The sequence below is a fragment of the Macrobrachium nipponense genome, chromosome 3, assembly GCF_015104395.2.
Source record: "Macrobrachium nipponense isolate FS-2020 chromosome 3, ASM1510439v2, whole genome shotgun sequence".
NCBI classification, from domain to species: domain Eukaryota; kingdom Metazoa; phylum Arthropoda; class Malacostraca; order Decapoda; family Palaemonidae; genus Macrobrachium; species Macrobrachium nipponense.
Window position 1 is genome coordinate 110,435,214 of NC_087202.1, and position 17,500 is coordinate 110,452,713.

The 17,500-nt window shown below is 36.7% G+C and overlaps 1 protein-coding gene across 2 annotated transcripts in view; it reads left to right on the forward strand.

The window, feature by feature from the left end:
• LOC135221955 (palmitoyltransferase ZDHHC22-like) overlaps window positions 1–17,500 on the forward strand; it is a 307,849-nt gene that overhangs the window by 256,698 nt on the left and 33,651 nt on the right. For both annotated transcript variants that reach the window (XM_064260001.1, XM_064260002.1), the window contains exon 5: window positions 2,755–2,878. In XM_064260001.1, coding sequence (XP_064116071.1) covers window positions 2,755–2,878 — 124 coding nt within the window. The remainder of the gene's footprint in view (window positions 1–2,754; window positions 2,879–17,500) is intronic.

Here is a 17,500-nt window from a genome sequence, read left to right on the forward strand (position 1 = left end):
CTCCACCTTCCCAACCTCGTCCTTCTACTCCTCTTCCTTCGGGTTGAGGATAGGACTTGAACTTACACTGGCTGGTCGGGTAATTGATGCAGTAAGCTTACACGTCGAACTTCCTTTCTATTTTTCTTATCAGAATCATAGAAGCAATCCTGCTCCTTCCTCTAGCAAGGGAAGGAAAGAGACTGGCAATAATGCAAACCCTAACCAGAATTTTGCATTCATGCCTCCAACTCTAAATATTCTTCCCAGCCCTTTTATTGGATGAGTTACAATTTCTCACTCATTTCAAAAAGGCCCAGAAGTCTGACTCTTGATCATGCAGCTCCTATACTCCAATAAAGTTGTCAGAGGCAGGGTACTCCTCCTTGCTCTTACAACCAGGAGGAATAGCCCAGGCATGCAGAACTCGTCAGCTCTAGAGGCTCACTCACATTCCTCCCACCAATCAGTGTCTTCCTTATGTAAAGGATCGAGGGTTTGTATGTCGTGTAGGAACAAATCACAGTGTTTGAAAATAATTGTATTTTTTCTAACAATGCTACCCCTCAATCTGAACGTGGGCCAATCTGTTCAAGAGTTTAACAGCTGTAATTCCAGCCTACGCTGAAAGTAATTCCTTATGTAAAGGATCTCATGTTTGTATAGTTAGGAAAAATACAACTTACTTTAAAAAATTGTGATACGTATTATGATTTTAATGTTTTATGTATCTTTGCTTTTATCTAGTTACACATTTTCTGAGAACACAGTAATGTTTTAGTCTTTCAGAATTTGTGTGGTTTGGGATGTTCAAGACATAAGGGGTTCATGTTGAAGACAAGGTTTTATTGTCTAGCATAGGATTACATCCTACACTACTTCAACATGAATTTTGATGGCGACGATGGCGTTCTTCCCATCTGCTTGCAGGACCCGTCATGATTGCCGTCTCGTCTCTTTTCCATAATTTTGGTGGGGAAAGGGAGTGGGTCATACAGCTCTCTCCCTTTCTTCCTTTTATCCTTACAGATAAATATGATTCTTTTTGCTCAAATATGATTCTTTTTGCTCTCACAGGATAGAAATATTCTTTCATGAGGGAAAGATCATTTTATTTCCTTCTTTATAGGCACTTCAGTTGTCAGCCCTGCATCTCTCATGGAAGTCTGGCAGCGGCGGTGTTTTGCTCAGAACTTGGGAGCCCCCCTGCTTCACTTCCGTCTGACAGAGATGCCGCTTCAATAATTTTGGTATGCTCATTGGTGCTGTGAGGAGAGAGGGTTTGGAAGTTGGAATCCAGTCAGTTCTGTTGGCAGTGTGTTCCTTACTGTCATCGGAGCTCCTTCTTGCTCGCTGACATATGGCGTCGTCATGCGGGGATACCAACCTTACAGACAGCTTTTCTGATGGGTGGATATTGTCTCCCTATGTTGTTCGACTTAGTACCTGTTTGCCATATGAAATCAATTTTAGTACGGTTTTGTTTTATGACAATGTCTTCTCTCTCTCTCTCTGTAAAAGTCTTCAGCTTCTTTTGAGCACATGGTTTGATGGCACTGCGTTCAAGTGAGGGCCGATCTCTCTTCCTTCTCCCTCGGCAATGAATTTTCTTGGTAAATTCGTTGCTATTCTTCATGTGTTCACGTCCTTGGGAGGCCCTCCGGTTGATGTAGGAGACAAAAGAAAACCTTTTTGCCATCTTTGCCATCACTGAGACCTTTGTCTTGGGTTACCAGTCCAAATGCAGTGATGTCACTCTCAATGCTTCTATACCTGTCACATATCTCCCACCACCTCTTGCTGTGATATCACTCCCAGCCTCGTCCTTGATGTCATTGCAGTTGGTTGTCAACCCATCAGAGATGTTCTATCAAAAGTTGGTTGATTGGCTTGGCTCTGTGTTTAGTAGGAGGTGTCCCAGGGTTTCAAGCAGGATACAGTGTATTGCGAGGCCCCCATCACCTTTTCTTCCTTTGCCCTTAGCCCTCCCATTGGAGAATTCAGGACTTGTGGCGTCTTCCGAGAGTGAGAGAGGTTTTTCACCATCTCCCCAGTACAAACATGACTCTCCCCTTCAAGTACATGAAAGTGTTCCAGTCTGTGTTGATCTTCCCGCGTATCAGTTCTCAGGCAGGCTCTTCATCTCCTCGGCCTAATCAAGTTTGTCACATGATGAGACGGCTCCAATTTAGAGGGCGAAGGTGATCACGGCTGTTTATGTGTTTTTTCGCACGTCCGTGTACGTGATGGAGTTCCTACTCTTGCTGTTCATCGTTTGGAGATGTTTCACAGCTGTGTTCATGATTCATTGCACGTTCGTGTACGTGACAGAGTCCCTACTCTCACTGTTTGTCTTCTGGAGACATATCACGGCCGTGTTCGTGATTCATTGCACGACCTTATACGTGATGGGTTCCTACTCTTGATGTTTGTCTTCTGGAGAAATATCATGGCCGTGTTTTTGATTCGTCGCACGTCCGTGTACATGATTGGTTGTCATATTGGATTTTCTTTTTCAGGGCATAAAACAAACTGAGCTCTTTGACAAGTGGTTCCTCTCTTTCCCCAAAAGTAGGCAAAAAAAAAAAAAAAAATAGTGCGACCTGCAAATTTTGGAATTTAACTGTCGAGCGAGTGAAACTCTTAGCTATATAATTACTGGGTAAGTATAATTAAAACTGTTTTATCATAAAAATGTCATTTTTGTGGTATGCTTTTTATATTTTATTACTCTTTTAACTGAGGATTTAAACTATAAGCATAATATCTTTCCAGGTGTTTTTATGCTGCAAGATTATTACACAACTATTACTCTGGAACCTACCTAAGAACCTTTTGGTCATCTGAATTTTTGTATTATTTCTACCCTGTCACCCTCGTCATGTGGCTTTGTGGAAAGGTATGTTAATAGGAAATATATAAATATATCCATGCACTGTGAACAATCAAAAGTCTGTTTAGTGTACAAACCTTTTATTTTCCATTTCCATAGTGCCTTACAGTTTACTGTTAGCTGAAAATTTAGTCACCATTAGGCAAGATGACTCACAGGTATGCCTCTTGGGTAAGGACTGTTCATTAGAGTGAGACCTGCACTTTGCTGACACAGTTTACTTGATGTGGACATGTGTTAGCTCCAGTGCACTGTATCCTACATCTTTTTAGTGTTATGCCATATCTGGATGATGGAGTAGCAATTATGTTCATACTTTAGTTTTAGGATATGAGAGGTTATGCAGAAAGGATTTGCATCACAAGTTAATTTTGTGATAAAATATAACAAGAAGGGGGAAGACTTAGTATTTTCTTAGAAATTCTGCCATATTTGTGTGTTTTGACATTAAGTTGGTGAATCCATCATTTGTAAATTGCTTTGGCTTACTTCTGCCACTGGACAGGTAATACAGTGCTAGGAACTATGTTGGTTAAATTCGTATTACCTGATCTATGTATTTTTGTGTTACTGGTCTACCTTTCCAAGCAAGTAAAGTTATGGGTTTTGCATAGTTTACCATGTTGGTATCATCATTCCACTGTGATAAAATATAAACAAGAAGGGAAGACTCAGGACAATGGATTAATGTTGGGTCATCTGGTTTGTTGAGATCACTTTGGAAGTAACCAATATTCCACAGGATACCTATTAATTGTTAACAGTACAGTCAGTCCCCGCTTATTGGTGGACTCAGTTTAAGCTCCACCCCCCTCAAGGGAACAGAATCCCTACCGATAACTGGGGACTGCCTGTATTTTGAATCAACAAGTCTTTTGTGTTGTAAGCAGTTTAAAAGATATTCCACTAAAGTTGACCCAAAAGCTAAAGTAGTACAGTTTAATGTCATAGAATAGTTAGAATGTGATTGCAGGCAGCCCCCGGTTACTGTTGTTATCGGTTACCGGCATTTCGGTTTTATGCAGCTTGTTCAATATACATAGCTGAGTTCTACCCTCCGTAGGGTTTATACCTCTATTTTCTGGTTATTGGTGGCTTAGCCTAAGTGCCAAGACCACCTCATAAAATACAAACAACAAATATGCATCTTTTCCATGGCGATAAGAAAGAAATTCGTGCTTGCGCGCCTGTGTAATGATTGTAAACAAAACAACACCTTGATCCGTGAGCTCCCAGCATCCTCCAATGCGCGTGATTCAAAAGTTTTCGGCTGGTAGGCCTATAAGTATTTTTCTGCGAATTTTAAAAAAACTTTTCTATGTCGACGTAAAATACGTCCAATCGGCACCCGACAGACAATTTATCTCGACGTAAAATACGTCCAATAGGCGTTTAAGGGTTAATTGATGGTGCCATTGCAATCATATTTTGGTCTGAAAAAATCAGCTAATGGAGGTAAGTTCAACTCCATGCATTTAACTCAATTCAGAGTGATTTTCTTGCTTCTATGTAGCATAAATCAATCTCTAAAAGCTATTTATATGGGAAAAGGTTATGTTTCGTTATATGAAGTGTTTGAAAGTTATTTAGTTATTTGTATTGTTAATTGATGGTGTTGGGAGCATGTTTTTTATGTGTAAAAAATTTAACAGATTCCTTTTGCTATTTTTTACTATATTTCATTATAATACAAACTTTACATATACGTATGGCAGTCCTATTCTACTTAATTAACGTCATTTGCAACAAAACTACGGTAATTATTTACTATCATTTGATGGCTGAAATGCAAGCAAAATGTTATCAGATTTTGTTTGGTTATTGTAGCAAAACAAGAGTTTTCGTTCAGTTGCTTATGGCTGCATTGTTTAAGCAACGATTATAATGTTACTAACGATACTTTTATCATTCTCTTTTGCTTTTTTTAACTTATGTAACTAGAAGATATGATGAAAAAAGAGATAGAAGAAACATTAGTATTCTGAAAAAGGGGACTTTTTTTTCTCTTTCTCATTCTGGGCCAAGATTTACTGATAAGTTCATCTAAACAGACATTAAAAATGTTCAGAACTAACTTGCAGACCATAGAAAATGATTAGGCAAATGAAATTCCACATTTTCATTAGAGTTATTACATATTAGGGCAAAATATCTGGCCATGACACTGTCTAAGCCTCTAAGGCATCATTAACCAGTCTAGGGCACTGTAAGGTGGATTGTGGCGCCCATAGACATGAATTTCGGTTAGCAACGATTTTCGGTTACCGTCAAGCCCCAAGGAACAGAACCCCTGTCGGTGACCGGGGCTGCCTATACTTGGAATTTTGTTATTTTTGTAGCAAAAGGTTAAGATTGGTTTATGGTTAATTCCAGTATGCAGGCAGCCCGAGGTTACTGTCGCCATCAGTTAGCGGCGTTTCAGTTTTACAGCGCTTGTTAAATATATTCATAACTGGGTTTTAAATTCCATAGGGGTTATAGCGCGGTTGTCTGGTTATCAGTTTCTTAGGCTAGGTGCTGAGACTTCTTCATAAAATGCAAACATAATGAATATGCATCTTTTCCTGTGCTCTCTTGAAAAGTTATCCTTGACTTCGCTGTATCTAGTAATACTGTACGTAGTCTTGTATTACTATTTGTGTTATAAAATACAAACAAACCAATCATGTTTTGGTTTGGAAAAATCAGCTGAGGGCGGAGGTAAGATTAGTATTTTGCTGTATTTAACTCAATTCAGAGTGATTTTCTTGCTTCTATTTAGTGTAAATTAATCTTCAGAAACTATTCATATGTGACAAGGTTATTTTTCTTTATATTGAAGAGTTTTTAAGTTGAAAATTGATGTAAATAGATGGCGCTGCTGTCTGGTTATCGGTACATATTTCGGTACTTGCCAAAGCACCATACGAACAAAGCAATCCATGTTTTGCTTTGGAAAAATCAGCTGAGGGCAGAGGCAGGGTTATTTCGCCCTACTTAACTCGATTTTCTTGCTTCTATTTAGCGTAAACAGGTTATTTTGTTATATGAAGTGCTTTTCAGTTGAAATATGACTGAAATATGTACGTCTTGTTATGAACTCGATTGTTATTTTTTCGTTAATAGATGGTGTTAGGAGCATGTTAGTTTTTGTAAAAAACTGATTACTTTTGTTATTTTCATCCTATATCATAGTAATATGATATTTACATATTTATCTGTTAGCGACGTGAAAACAACAATAAAAAGTGTTCTTTCATGGCAAGTATATTTTATTAAAATACATTTTCTCCACTATTATTTGCGTTGAGTTTCATCATGTTACTGATGCACGTTAATTTATAAACATTAGCATACTGATGCACGTTAATTTATAAACATTAGCATACTGATGCACGTTAATTTATAAACATTAGCAGTGTGAACATTGTTTTCTCAGCTTCAGCTACAAATGCAGCTTAAATTTAGCAGTATGTACTCTATGCTATATTTCCGTACCGTTATTTTCTCCATAGCGAATAATCTCTCTCTCTCTCTCTCTCTCTCTCCTCTCTCTCTCTCTCTCTCTCCTCTCTCTCTCTCTCTCTCTCTCTCTCTCTCTCACACCTGGCATTAAAAATTTGTAGAACTACCAGGCAGATTCTTGTAAATGATTGGGAAAATGAAATTCCACGTTTTCATTAAAGAGTTATTATGTATTAGGGCAAAATACCTGACCATGACACTGTCTAAGGCATAGTCAACAAGTCCAGGGCACTGTAAGGGGGATTGTGATGCCTGTAGGCTTATGAATTTTGGTTAAAGGTGAATTTCGATTAGCGTCAGGCCCCCAGGAACGGAACCCCTGCTGTTACCGGGGGCTGCCTGTAATTCATTCATGATGAAAAGCACATCCTAATTATGTACACATTGACTAATGCAAATGTCTATCAAAAGTGTGATCTCAGATGGAACAATGATATATTTATGTTGTCCCTTACAAACACTAGCTAAATATACTGAAATGGAGAAAATGTTTTTGACACTTTGTCAATAAATACAATTAAAAAATTACTTAATGGATTGTAGAGAGAAAGCATTACAACCCAATAAAATGAATGCTGATTTCATGGCTTAAAAAACATTTTTAGGATGGAAATAAATCTGTGGCATAGTGTGGACATACATATTGGTAAGATGGGCAGAGGGAAACAAAACTTAGTTTTGATTGAATACATTAGTACTAACTTTTGCAACTCAGTTAACCCTTTAACGCCAATTGGACGTATTAAACGTCAACGAAATTTGTCTGTCGGGTGCCGAATTGACGTATGGTACGTCGACGCAATAAAGTTTTTTTAAAAATTTGCGGAAAAATAGTTATAGGCCTGCTAGATAAAAACTTTTGAATCACGCACCTTGGGGGATGATGGGGCCTCATGGATCAAGCTGTTGTTTTGTATACAATCGTTACACAGGCGCGCAAGCGCGAATTTCTTTCTTCTCACACTAAAAAGCATCAGCGACACATCTCAGAAATTATTTCGTCACTTTGACATAATTTTTGCACCATTTTATATGAGCCGTTACATAGAGTATTATATATGAAAATGTGTGCAATTTCATGTAGAATACAACAAAAAACAACTCATGGTTGTAGCTTTTATCAGTTTTGATATATTTTCATGTAAATAACGGTGTACCAAAATTTCAACCTTCGGTCAACTTTGACTCTACCGAAATGGTCGAAAAACGCAATTGTAAGCTAAAACTCTTATATTCTAGTAATATTCAATCATTTACCTTAATTTTGCAACAAATTGGAAGTCTCTAGCACAATATTTTGATTTATGGTAAATTTATGAAAAAAAACTTTTTCCTTACGTCAGCACGGTAACTCTTCCGAAAAAATCAGAAATTTTTTTCATCCAATTGTCTAGTAATATTCAATGATTTACCTTTATTTTTTTCCTTTATTTTGCAACAAATTGGAAGTCTCTAGCACAATATTTCAATTTATGGTGAATTTATGAAAAAAAAAATATTTTCCTTACGTGCGCTCGGTAACCCTTCCGAAAAAAATCAGACATTTTTTTGTCCGATTGTCGTAATGTTTGCACCATTTTCAATTAGCCATTACATAAAGTTTTATATATGAAAATGTGCGCAATTTCATGTAGAATACAACAAAAAACAACCCATGGTTGTAGCTTTTATCAGTTTTTAAATATATTTTCATATAAAAATGATAAATAGAAAAAATTCGAACTTCGGTCAACTTTAACTCAACCGAAATGGTCGAAAACTGCAATTGTAAGCTACAACACTTACAGTCTAGTAATATTCCATCAATTAACTTAATTTTGCAACAAACAGGAAGTCTCTAGCACAATATTTCGATTTATTATGAATTTTTTAAAACTGCTTTTTTTTACGTCCGCGCGTTACGAATTCATGCATCATATTGTGATAATATTTTCTCTGTGTTGCTTTGATCGTTTTACAATTTGTTATATACCAAAATCACCACAATTTAGTGTACAATACAATGAAAAAATAATTAACTCCTTAGCTTTAGTTTTCAAGATTAAGAGTTCATTTTTGGCTCCTTTATGTGTCATTGCCTGAAGTTTAGTATGCAACCATCAGAAATAAAAAAAAAATATTATATGTAAATAATGCGATATATGATAGCGCGAAAACAAAATTTCATATATAATTGTATTCAAATTGCGCTGTGAGCAAAACAGTTAAAGCTAATAAGTTCTTTTTTTTTCGTTGTATTGTACAATAAATTGCAATCATTTTGGTATATAACACATTGTAAAACGGTGAAAGCAACACAGAGAAAATATTCTCACAAAATGATGCATGAATTCGTAACGCGCGGACGTAAAAAAATAGTTCTTTTTTTAAATTCACTATAAATCTAAATATTGTTCTAGAGACTTCCAATTTGTTTCAAAATGAAGATAAATGATTGAATATTACTATACTATAAGAGTTTTAGCTTACAATTGCCGTTTTCTACCATTTTGGACGAGTTAAAGTTGATTGAATGTAGAATTTTTTTAATATATTTTTTTTATATGCAAATATTTTGAAAATGAGAAAAGCTACAACCTTCAATTATTTTTTGTTGTATTCTACATGAAATTGCGCACATTTTCATATATAAAACTATGAAACGGAGCAAATATTACGAGAATTCATCATAATTCTAAATATTGTGCTAGAGACTTCGAATTTGTTTCAAAATGAAGATAAATGACTGAATATTACTAGACTGTAAGAGTTTCAGCTTACAATTGCGTTTTCTACCATTTCGGTAGTCAAAGTTGCCCGAACGTGGTTTTTTTTTCTATTTATCATGATTTATATGCAAATATTTCAAAAATGAGAATAGCTACAACCTTCAATTATTTTTTTTGTATTCTACATGAAATTTCCCACATTTTCATATATAAAATTTTATGTAACATCTAATTTAAAATGGTGTAAACATTACGACAATCGGACAAAAAAATGTCTGATTTTTTTCGGAAGAGTTACTGCGCGGACGTAAGGAAATTTTTTTTTTTTTTTCATAAATTCACCATAAATCAAAATATTGTGCTAGAGACTTCCAATTTGTTGCAAAATGAAGGTAAATGATTGAATATTACTAGAATATAAGATTTTTAGCTTACAATTGCGTTTTTTTACCATTTCGGTAGAGTCAAAGTTGACGGAAGGTTGAAATTTTGGCACTTATCGTTATTTATATGAAAATATTTCAAAACTGATAAAAGCTACAACCATGGGTTGTTTTTAGTTGTATTATGCATGAAATTGCACACATTTCCATATAGTATAAAACTTTATGTAACGGCTAATTTAAAATGGTGCAAACAGTACGACAATCGCACAAAAAAATTTATCGGAAGAGTTACCACGCGTACGTAAGGTAAAAGTTTTTTCATAAATTCACCATAAATCGAAATATTGTGCTAGAGACTTCCAATTTATTGCAAAATGAAGGTAAATGATTGAATATTACTAGAATATAAGAGTTTTAGCATACAATTGCATTTTTTTTGCACATTTTTGGTAGAGTCAAGTTGACCAAAGGTTGAAATTTTGGCACTTATCATTATTTATATGAAAATATTTCAAAACTGATAAAAGCTACAATCATGAGTATTTTTTGTTGTATTCTACATGAAATTGCGCACATTTTCATATATAATACTCCATGTAACAGCTAATATAAAATGGTACAAAAATTATGTCAAAGTGACAAAATAATTTCTGAGATGTGTCACTGATACTTTTTAGTGCGATAAGAAAGAAATTCGTGCGTGCCTGCGTAACGATTGGGAACAAAACAACGCCTTGATCCGTGAGCTCCCAGCATCCCCCAAGGCGCGTGATTCAAGAGTTTTTGGCTGGTAGGCCTATAAGTATTTTTCCGCAAATTTTAAAAAAAACTTTTTATTGACGTTTAATACGTCCAATCGGCACCCGACAGACAATTTATGTTGACGTTTAATACGTCCAATCGGCGTTAGAGGGTTAATTTCGGGAACTCGTCCTCGACGTAACGAAGAGCTGCCTCTTGGTCTGCCGAGGCGGCCTCCCCATACAATGGAAGGCTGTGAAGGCCAAACCTCCTCTTGAATTTCTCGAACGAGGCTCTTGCTGGCAACAAAACCACGTTTTTCTCGTGGGGCCGGATTATCTTCATCGTCGTCATCACCATCATCGTCATCTTCGTTCGATCCCCCTTCAGGAACGAGGCTATCATAAAGGGTTTTGGCTTTAGTTCGAATGATGTTGGTATCGAGACTAACCTTCTTTTCCTGACAGTCCGTTATCCACACTGATAACGCATTCTCCATTTGCACAATCCTCTTATTACGAGGAGTCACAATGCGCTTAGTGTCCTTGGAGAACGTTATTGAGGCAGTTTTACAGATTTTTAATTCATCTTTTTTTATGCAGCGAACTGTTGATTCATTCTTTCCATACATGCAAGCAACAGACGCATAGGTACTGCCTGCCTTAAGCATGTCCAATAATTTCACTTTCTCGTTCACCGTCATTATTTTTCTCTTCCTCTTGGGGTCACCAGAGGATGTAGAGGGTGTAGGATGTTTAGGAGCCATTTTCAAGGGCGTCACAAGCACTATTTTGCACAAAAGAACAGCTAAAACTTTCACGCAGCAAGAGTAAGCGACACGAGCGGGAGAGAACAATGAATGCGGTCCTCCTTCGCTGGGCGCTCAGCAGGGAGAGATGCTGGGTAATGCGTCTTGGCGGCTCGCCATATCAGCTTGCGAGATTCAGGACCCGAGATGGCCAGCGAATCAGAGAGGTGGTTTTGAGTTACGCGCCATCTCCGTATTGATACCTGATGTTCTAATGTACTCCTCTGCCTTCTGCTAGCGCCCGCCCTATTTTTTCTCAACTTTGAATTTTTGATGAATATTTTTGAAAAATCCACGATGCACTGAGGGCGCGAAACTTGAGGCACGAAGTAGCGAGGGATTACTGTATCATATGTAAATACAGTAGTACCTCGAGATACGAAAGGCTCAACTTACGAAAAACTTGAGATACGAACGCAAATATGGAAAATTTTATGGCTCTACATACGAAAATTGTTCAAGATACGAAAGGTTGTTGCTGTAAAGTCCGAGATTTGCCCGGACCACCGATAACAATTTTGAAACTCGTGCGCCGCCAACTGAGTAGACTCGCCACCATCCTCCCACTCTCCCATTGGTTCCTGATGCTAGTCACTGCCATGAGATCCTTCTCTCCTATTGGTCAGCATCCCTCCCATGATGCATCTACGTAGCGGCGTGCTTCTTTAGCCACTGCATGGCATCATCTGTATCATACGCACGCGATATTCATTCGTTCTAACGATTTCGTTTATTAATGTAAATTCGTTAGTGATTTCGTTGTACGTAATATACTTATCGTGTTGTGTGAGAACTTTTACTACATTGTATTATGTACTACATAACATAATTACGTACAGTATATGCATAGTCATGGGTCCCAAGAAAGTTGAAATTCACGGAAAGAAGAGGATGCTCTCTTTGGAGACGAAGATGGAGATTATCAAGAAGTATGAAGCTGGCACAATAGGCACCATCCTTCAGCAGATGTCATCAAAGCAGCTACACCTTCCAGGGCGGGCCACTCCATTTTGTCCAGTAAGAGGACCCACATGCATGATGAAATGGAAAGGCTTCTTCTTGTCTGGATAAAAGACAAGAAATCGCTGGCGATACGATAACAGTACATTTTTGAAAAAACAAGGAAGCATATACAACTTAATATCATGAAATTTACACAAATTTTCCCAAAAATTATTATTAATGCTTATAAAACTATTTACGACGCTTAGGCGTATCATGAGTTCACAATATCTTGACCAAGAAATAGAATACATAAAAAAGATAGGAAACGATCTCTGCTACCCACCTCATTTAATTGATTTATGTTATCAGCAAGCTCACAAAAACTTTTATAGTGTTGCTATTAATGAAAAAGAAATGCCTAAAAATGTGTTTAGCTTACCTTACTTACGTGGATTTGAAACCATAAAATCAATATTTAAATTGTTTAATATTAATATAGTGTTCTCTTATAACAATACCATTAAAGATATGCTAATTAAGAATAGTCCCTTAACAAATAACATCATTTACAAAATTCCTTGTAAGGATTGCCCATCGTTTTACGTTGGTCAGTCAGGTAAAAATTTGTATACATATTAAGCAGCATTTGTATTCAGTTAGAACAGCCCAGACTTCAGATGCACTGTTTATCCATCTGAGTGAAAAATCTCATTGTATTAATTGGGGTGATACCTCGGTAATTGCTAGATCTAATGATTATGTTTCAAGAAATTTACTGGAATCGGCAATTATACAAATCACTAATAAAAACAACCTAAATCTTAGTCTGGGAAAATACCATTTGGACTCTTATATTTGTAAGATGTTTATAAGGGACCTTAAAATAAATTAACAACTAATAAATTAGTCCCACATGTATATAGTTATTATTTCTCTCTCTCTCTCTTCTCTCTCTGGTTCGATATTCTCTCTCCCTCTTTCTCTTGCTCGATATATATATTTATATTTTCTTTCGTCTTTTCATTAATAATAATTTTTTGGGAAAATTTGTTTAAATTTCATGATATTAAGTTGTATATGCTTCCTTGTTTTTTCAAAATGTACTGTTTTTTGGAAGAATAACCTGTTTACCACGTGTGTATCCTCCAAGGTGTGGCTACCCTCAGGCGTTTCCTCCTTTCTGTAGAGTGAAATTGACCTTATTGCTAATCTTGTAGTGTCAGTTTGGATATTAAGCCTTCTTTTGACTATGTTTTCTCTGTAAAATCATTTTGGACCTTAGTAAAGGGTCGGAACAAGACCCGAAAAGTACTCTGGCTATCCTCGCTTTTTCAATTTTATCTTTTTCATGTTTCGGCAAAAACCTTTTATTTAAATTAAATTTATATTATATAATTAATATATTATAAATAATACTTGAAACTCTACTATGGCCGTAATTAGTATATATTATTTATATATTGTCTATCCAAGTATATAAATATTTGATACAAAATCAGTTGAGTATATATTGAATATATATGATTGGAATCATTATATAATCTGTTCACTGTACTATATATTATATCTATATATTAACGATAATCAGATTAGTTATTATATATATTATATATATATAGAGATAGATAGGAATAGATTTAGATAGATAGATTGATAGATTAGGATAGTTGCAATAGATAGGATAGGAATTAGAGTAGGATAGATAGGTATTCGATAGGTTAAGGATAGAAACACAGCTATATATATGGGATATATATATATATATGATATATATATGGTTCTTATATACCTATATATATAGGATCGGGTGGTGGTGTATTATATATATAATTATATATATATTATATATATATATTATATATATTATAATATATAATATAGATAGATAGTAGATATATTATATATATATATATATATTATTTAAATATATATATATATAATTATATATATAATAAATATATATGTCATATAGAAGAAATTCAAGCGATAGAATAAGTGATATATATATATATTGAATATATTAAGTATAGGAACTATACGATTATACGTTTATAATCATATAATATATTATAATATATATATATAGATATTATACATATAATTAATATCTATATATATATATATATATATTATATATATATATATATATATATTATATAATATATATATATATATATATAATATATATAATATGGGATTTTGACGTAAGGAAAAATCTATTTCTGGGCGATTGGCTCGTGTCGCCAGCGAAATATCCTTTAATCTATTATTTCTAGGGTAAATGTACTAACACATACCAGAGAATAAATAAATAAAGAAAAAGGTCAGTACAACTGACTCGCTCACCCTCCAAGAGGGTGTCGGTATGAACACTATGGCGAGTGAGACCACTACCACGAGCCGATTGCCAACAGAAATCTCCCACTACAAAATCCCCACAAGAGGAGAGCCGACCCACAGAGTGGGCAGCAACTACTACTACTCCATCCCATGCTGCCGACTACTGCGCCTCTGGTGGCCATCCTGAAGTTAGCAGACAATCTTGAGCGATGGGATGGGTAGGGCGGGATTGTTTCGTCTGGCGACACGAGCCAATCGCCCACGAAATAGATTTTTCTTTACGTCAAAATCCCTTTTCTGGGCTCAGCTCATGTCGCTGCGCGAAATCGTACCAGAGAAATAGCACAAGATTGTAAAGAAAAATTAACAAAACACAAGGAGGTCTCAAATAAAAGATAAAATAAAAGAAAAGAATATAATTGCTAATAAAGATACATATACCACAATGATACAAAATTAGAAATATTGCTTAAAATAAACTTAATGCTAATAATATTTTCTTAAATTAACGTAATTTGCATATATACAGGGCTTACATGGAATATATGTTTAAGAGTAGTATCTGTGTATCGATATGTACCAAGAACTCTAAAGCAATTATGACAATAACTTGAACAGAACAAACTTCAATAATAATAATATATGAAGGAATGTATATGACTTAATATACAAAACCCGTATCATTGTAAATAAGATGTATCCCTAGCATAAAAATAAGGGGATCACATCAAAGAGATTCAATATATACAATCAATTGTGAGTGTCCCTAGCCAAAAAAAAATAAGGGACACCCACCATATAATTCAATATCACATCATAAAGCAGCTGAAGAACACAAGTGGTAACCGTAGATGAACAAGGCAGGCATAGACGGACTGTTGGTGAGACAGGTAGAAAGGAGGACTGGATCTTCTACTAAAGAATTAGGCAGAATCGGGGAAACTAGTTACCCGCCGCAACTGCTGAAAATTTTCGAGCTTCCAAGGACTTTAAGTAATGACGTTTAAATACTGTCGGCGATTTCCATCCAGTTATATTTTTTTCAACTCATCGAAGTTCATATGTTGGAAATAGTTAATTGAGGTGGCTACTGCCCTGACATCATGTGCTTTTGGAAAAGAGTCAGGATTGGCTTGTTTAATAAAGTACAGGATCTGCTGCCTGATGCCTTTAATAGATAAAGTACCACCTTTCTCTCTAAGAGAGGACCCGATGAGGATGAGGAGGTCCTAGACAGAAAGGCTCGTAAGGTCGATACTGGGCAAAGAGATATATCTTGTGGAAGGGGTACTACCTTCCATGGTTCCCACCTCATCAAAGGATCTTCATTCTTTGCTATAAAACTACGTTCCGGAGAAAGTAGTACTTCCCCTGTGGGAAGAAATTGAATATGATCCGGGTCTCTGGATAATGCCGACAGTTCTGAAATTCTAGCTCTGAGGCCAAGCTTAATAAAAATAGAGTTTTTCTTAAGAGCATTATAAAATGAACATGTGTCATTATCAGTTTCTGAAGCCAGCTTTAGAACATCATTTAAGAACCATGATACTGGACATAGGCCTTACAGAAGGTCTAAGTCTAGCACAAGCCTTGGGAATAGACGAGAAATAGGAGTCTGTCAAGTCTATGTTGAAACCAAATTGAAAAATCTTTTTCAAGGCTGACTTGTTTGTCGTAATGGTGCTAGCTGCTAAGCCTTTTTTCAAATAAAGATCTGAAAAAAAAAGGATATAGCTGAATTGATTGTCCATGATTCTAATACTGATTCTCTCAGGAATTTGCTAACTTTTTGACAGCAGCATCATACTGTCTCAAAGTTGAATCTCTTTTATCGGATTCCAAGAAGAGAATGTTTTGAGGGTCAATATTCGCATCCCTTTTCGCTGCAAACTTCATGAAATCCATAAAGTTAGGGTTTTTAGAATTCCTGAGGAAGCGAACACAGTCTTCGTTTGTACTGACTGGGAGAGCCTGGGACTGGGAATCCGAAGAGGGCGAAGACCCAGTTCCAGAATTAGAGGGTACCAATTGCTCTTTGGCCAGTCTGGGGCTACTAGAGCCACTTGACGCCCTTGAATGTCCTGGAGTTTGTTCAGTACCTTCATGAGAAGATTCACTGGAGGAAAAGACATAAATCTTCTCCCAGTTGTTCCAGTCTAGGGCCAGGGCGTCCGTGGCATAGGCCAGAGGTCCAGGTTGGGGGCCACCCATAACATGGGAGTTTGTGGTTCGCTTGGGATGCGAAGAGATCCACTTGTAGGCCTGGAACTCTCTGAAGAATCCATTGGAACGAACTGTTGTCCAGTGACCATTTCCGACTCTAGAGGTACTGATCGGGATAGAGCATCTGCTATGACGTTTCTCACTCCAGCTATATGGGTGGAGGAGAGGTGCCAACTGAACTTGTCCGCCGGGAGGAAGATGGCTACCATGACATGATTTAGATGACGTGATTTGGAGTGCTCCCCTATGGCCCCGTTTATAACAATGTAGCTAACCTCCTTACGTTGCGTCTGGTCCAAGACTAGCTTTATGTGGGGAAGTACTTTGGCGGACGTAACCTTTTTTAGAGTCAAGAACACTGCCATTGCTTCCATACGTTTATATGGAACTGACGGAACTGAGGTGACCAAGTTCCCTGAACTTTCTTGAACTGGGAATATCCTCCCCAACCGCTTAATGAAGCGTCCGTGTGGATGGTAATCCCCGGAGGAGGAAACTGAAGGGGCACTGATATCGATAAGTTCTTGACTTTCGCCCACGGGCGAAGTCGATTTCCGTAGAAAATCTGAGGGACTGAGGATAATTTGTCCCTGGACCTGACATTTGCTCGTGAGTGCCAGATTCTGGTTAGGTCTTTCAGTTTGGCTTTCATCAAGATGTTTGTCACTGATGCAAACTGGATGAACCCAGGATCCTTTCCTGAGTTTTCTTGCGCAAGTTTGTGACTCAGAAATTGCTTTACTGATTCGCTATTTCTTCCTCTTGGCTGATGGAATCGACAGAGTATGGGAGGATAGATTCCATTGGATGCCCAGCACTGAAAGTTTGACTCTGGAGTGAGTCTTGACTTGGTCCTGTTTATCTTGAAGCCTAGATATTCCAGGAACTGAATCAGTTTCAGTGTAGCTATGTGGCATTCCTCGACTGTTGGAGCCCAGATCAACCAATCGTCGAGATACGCTACTACCATAAC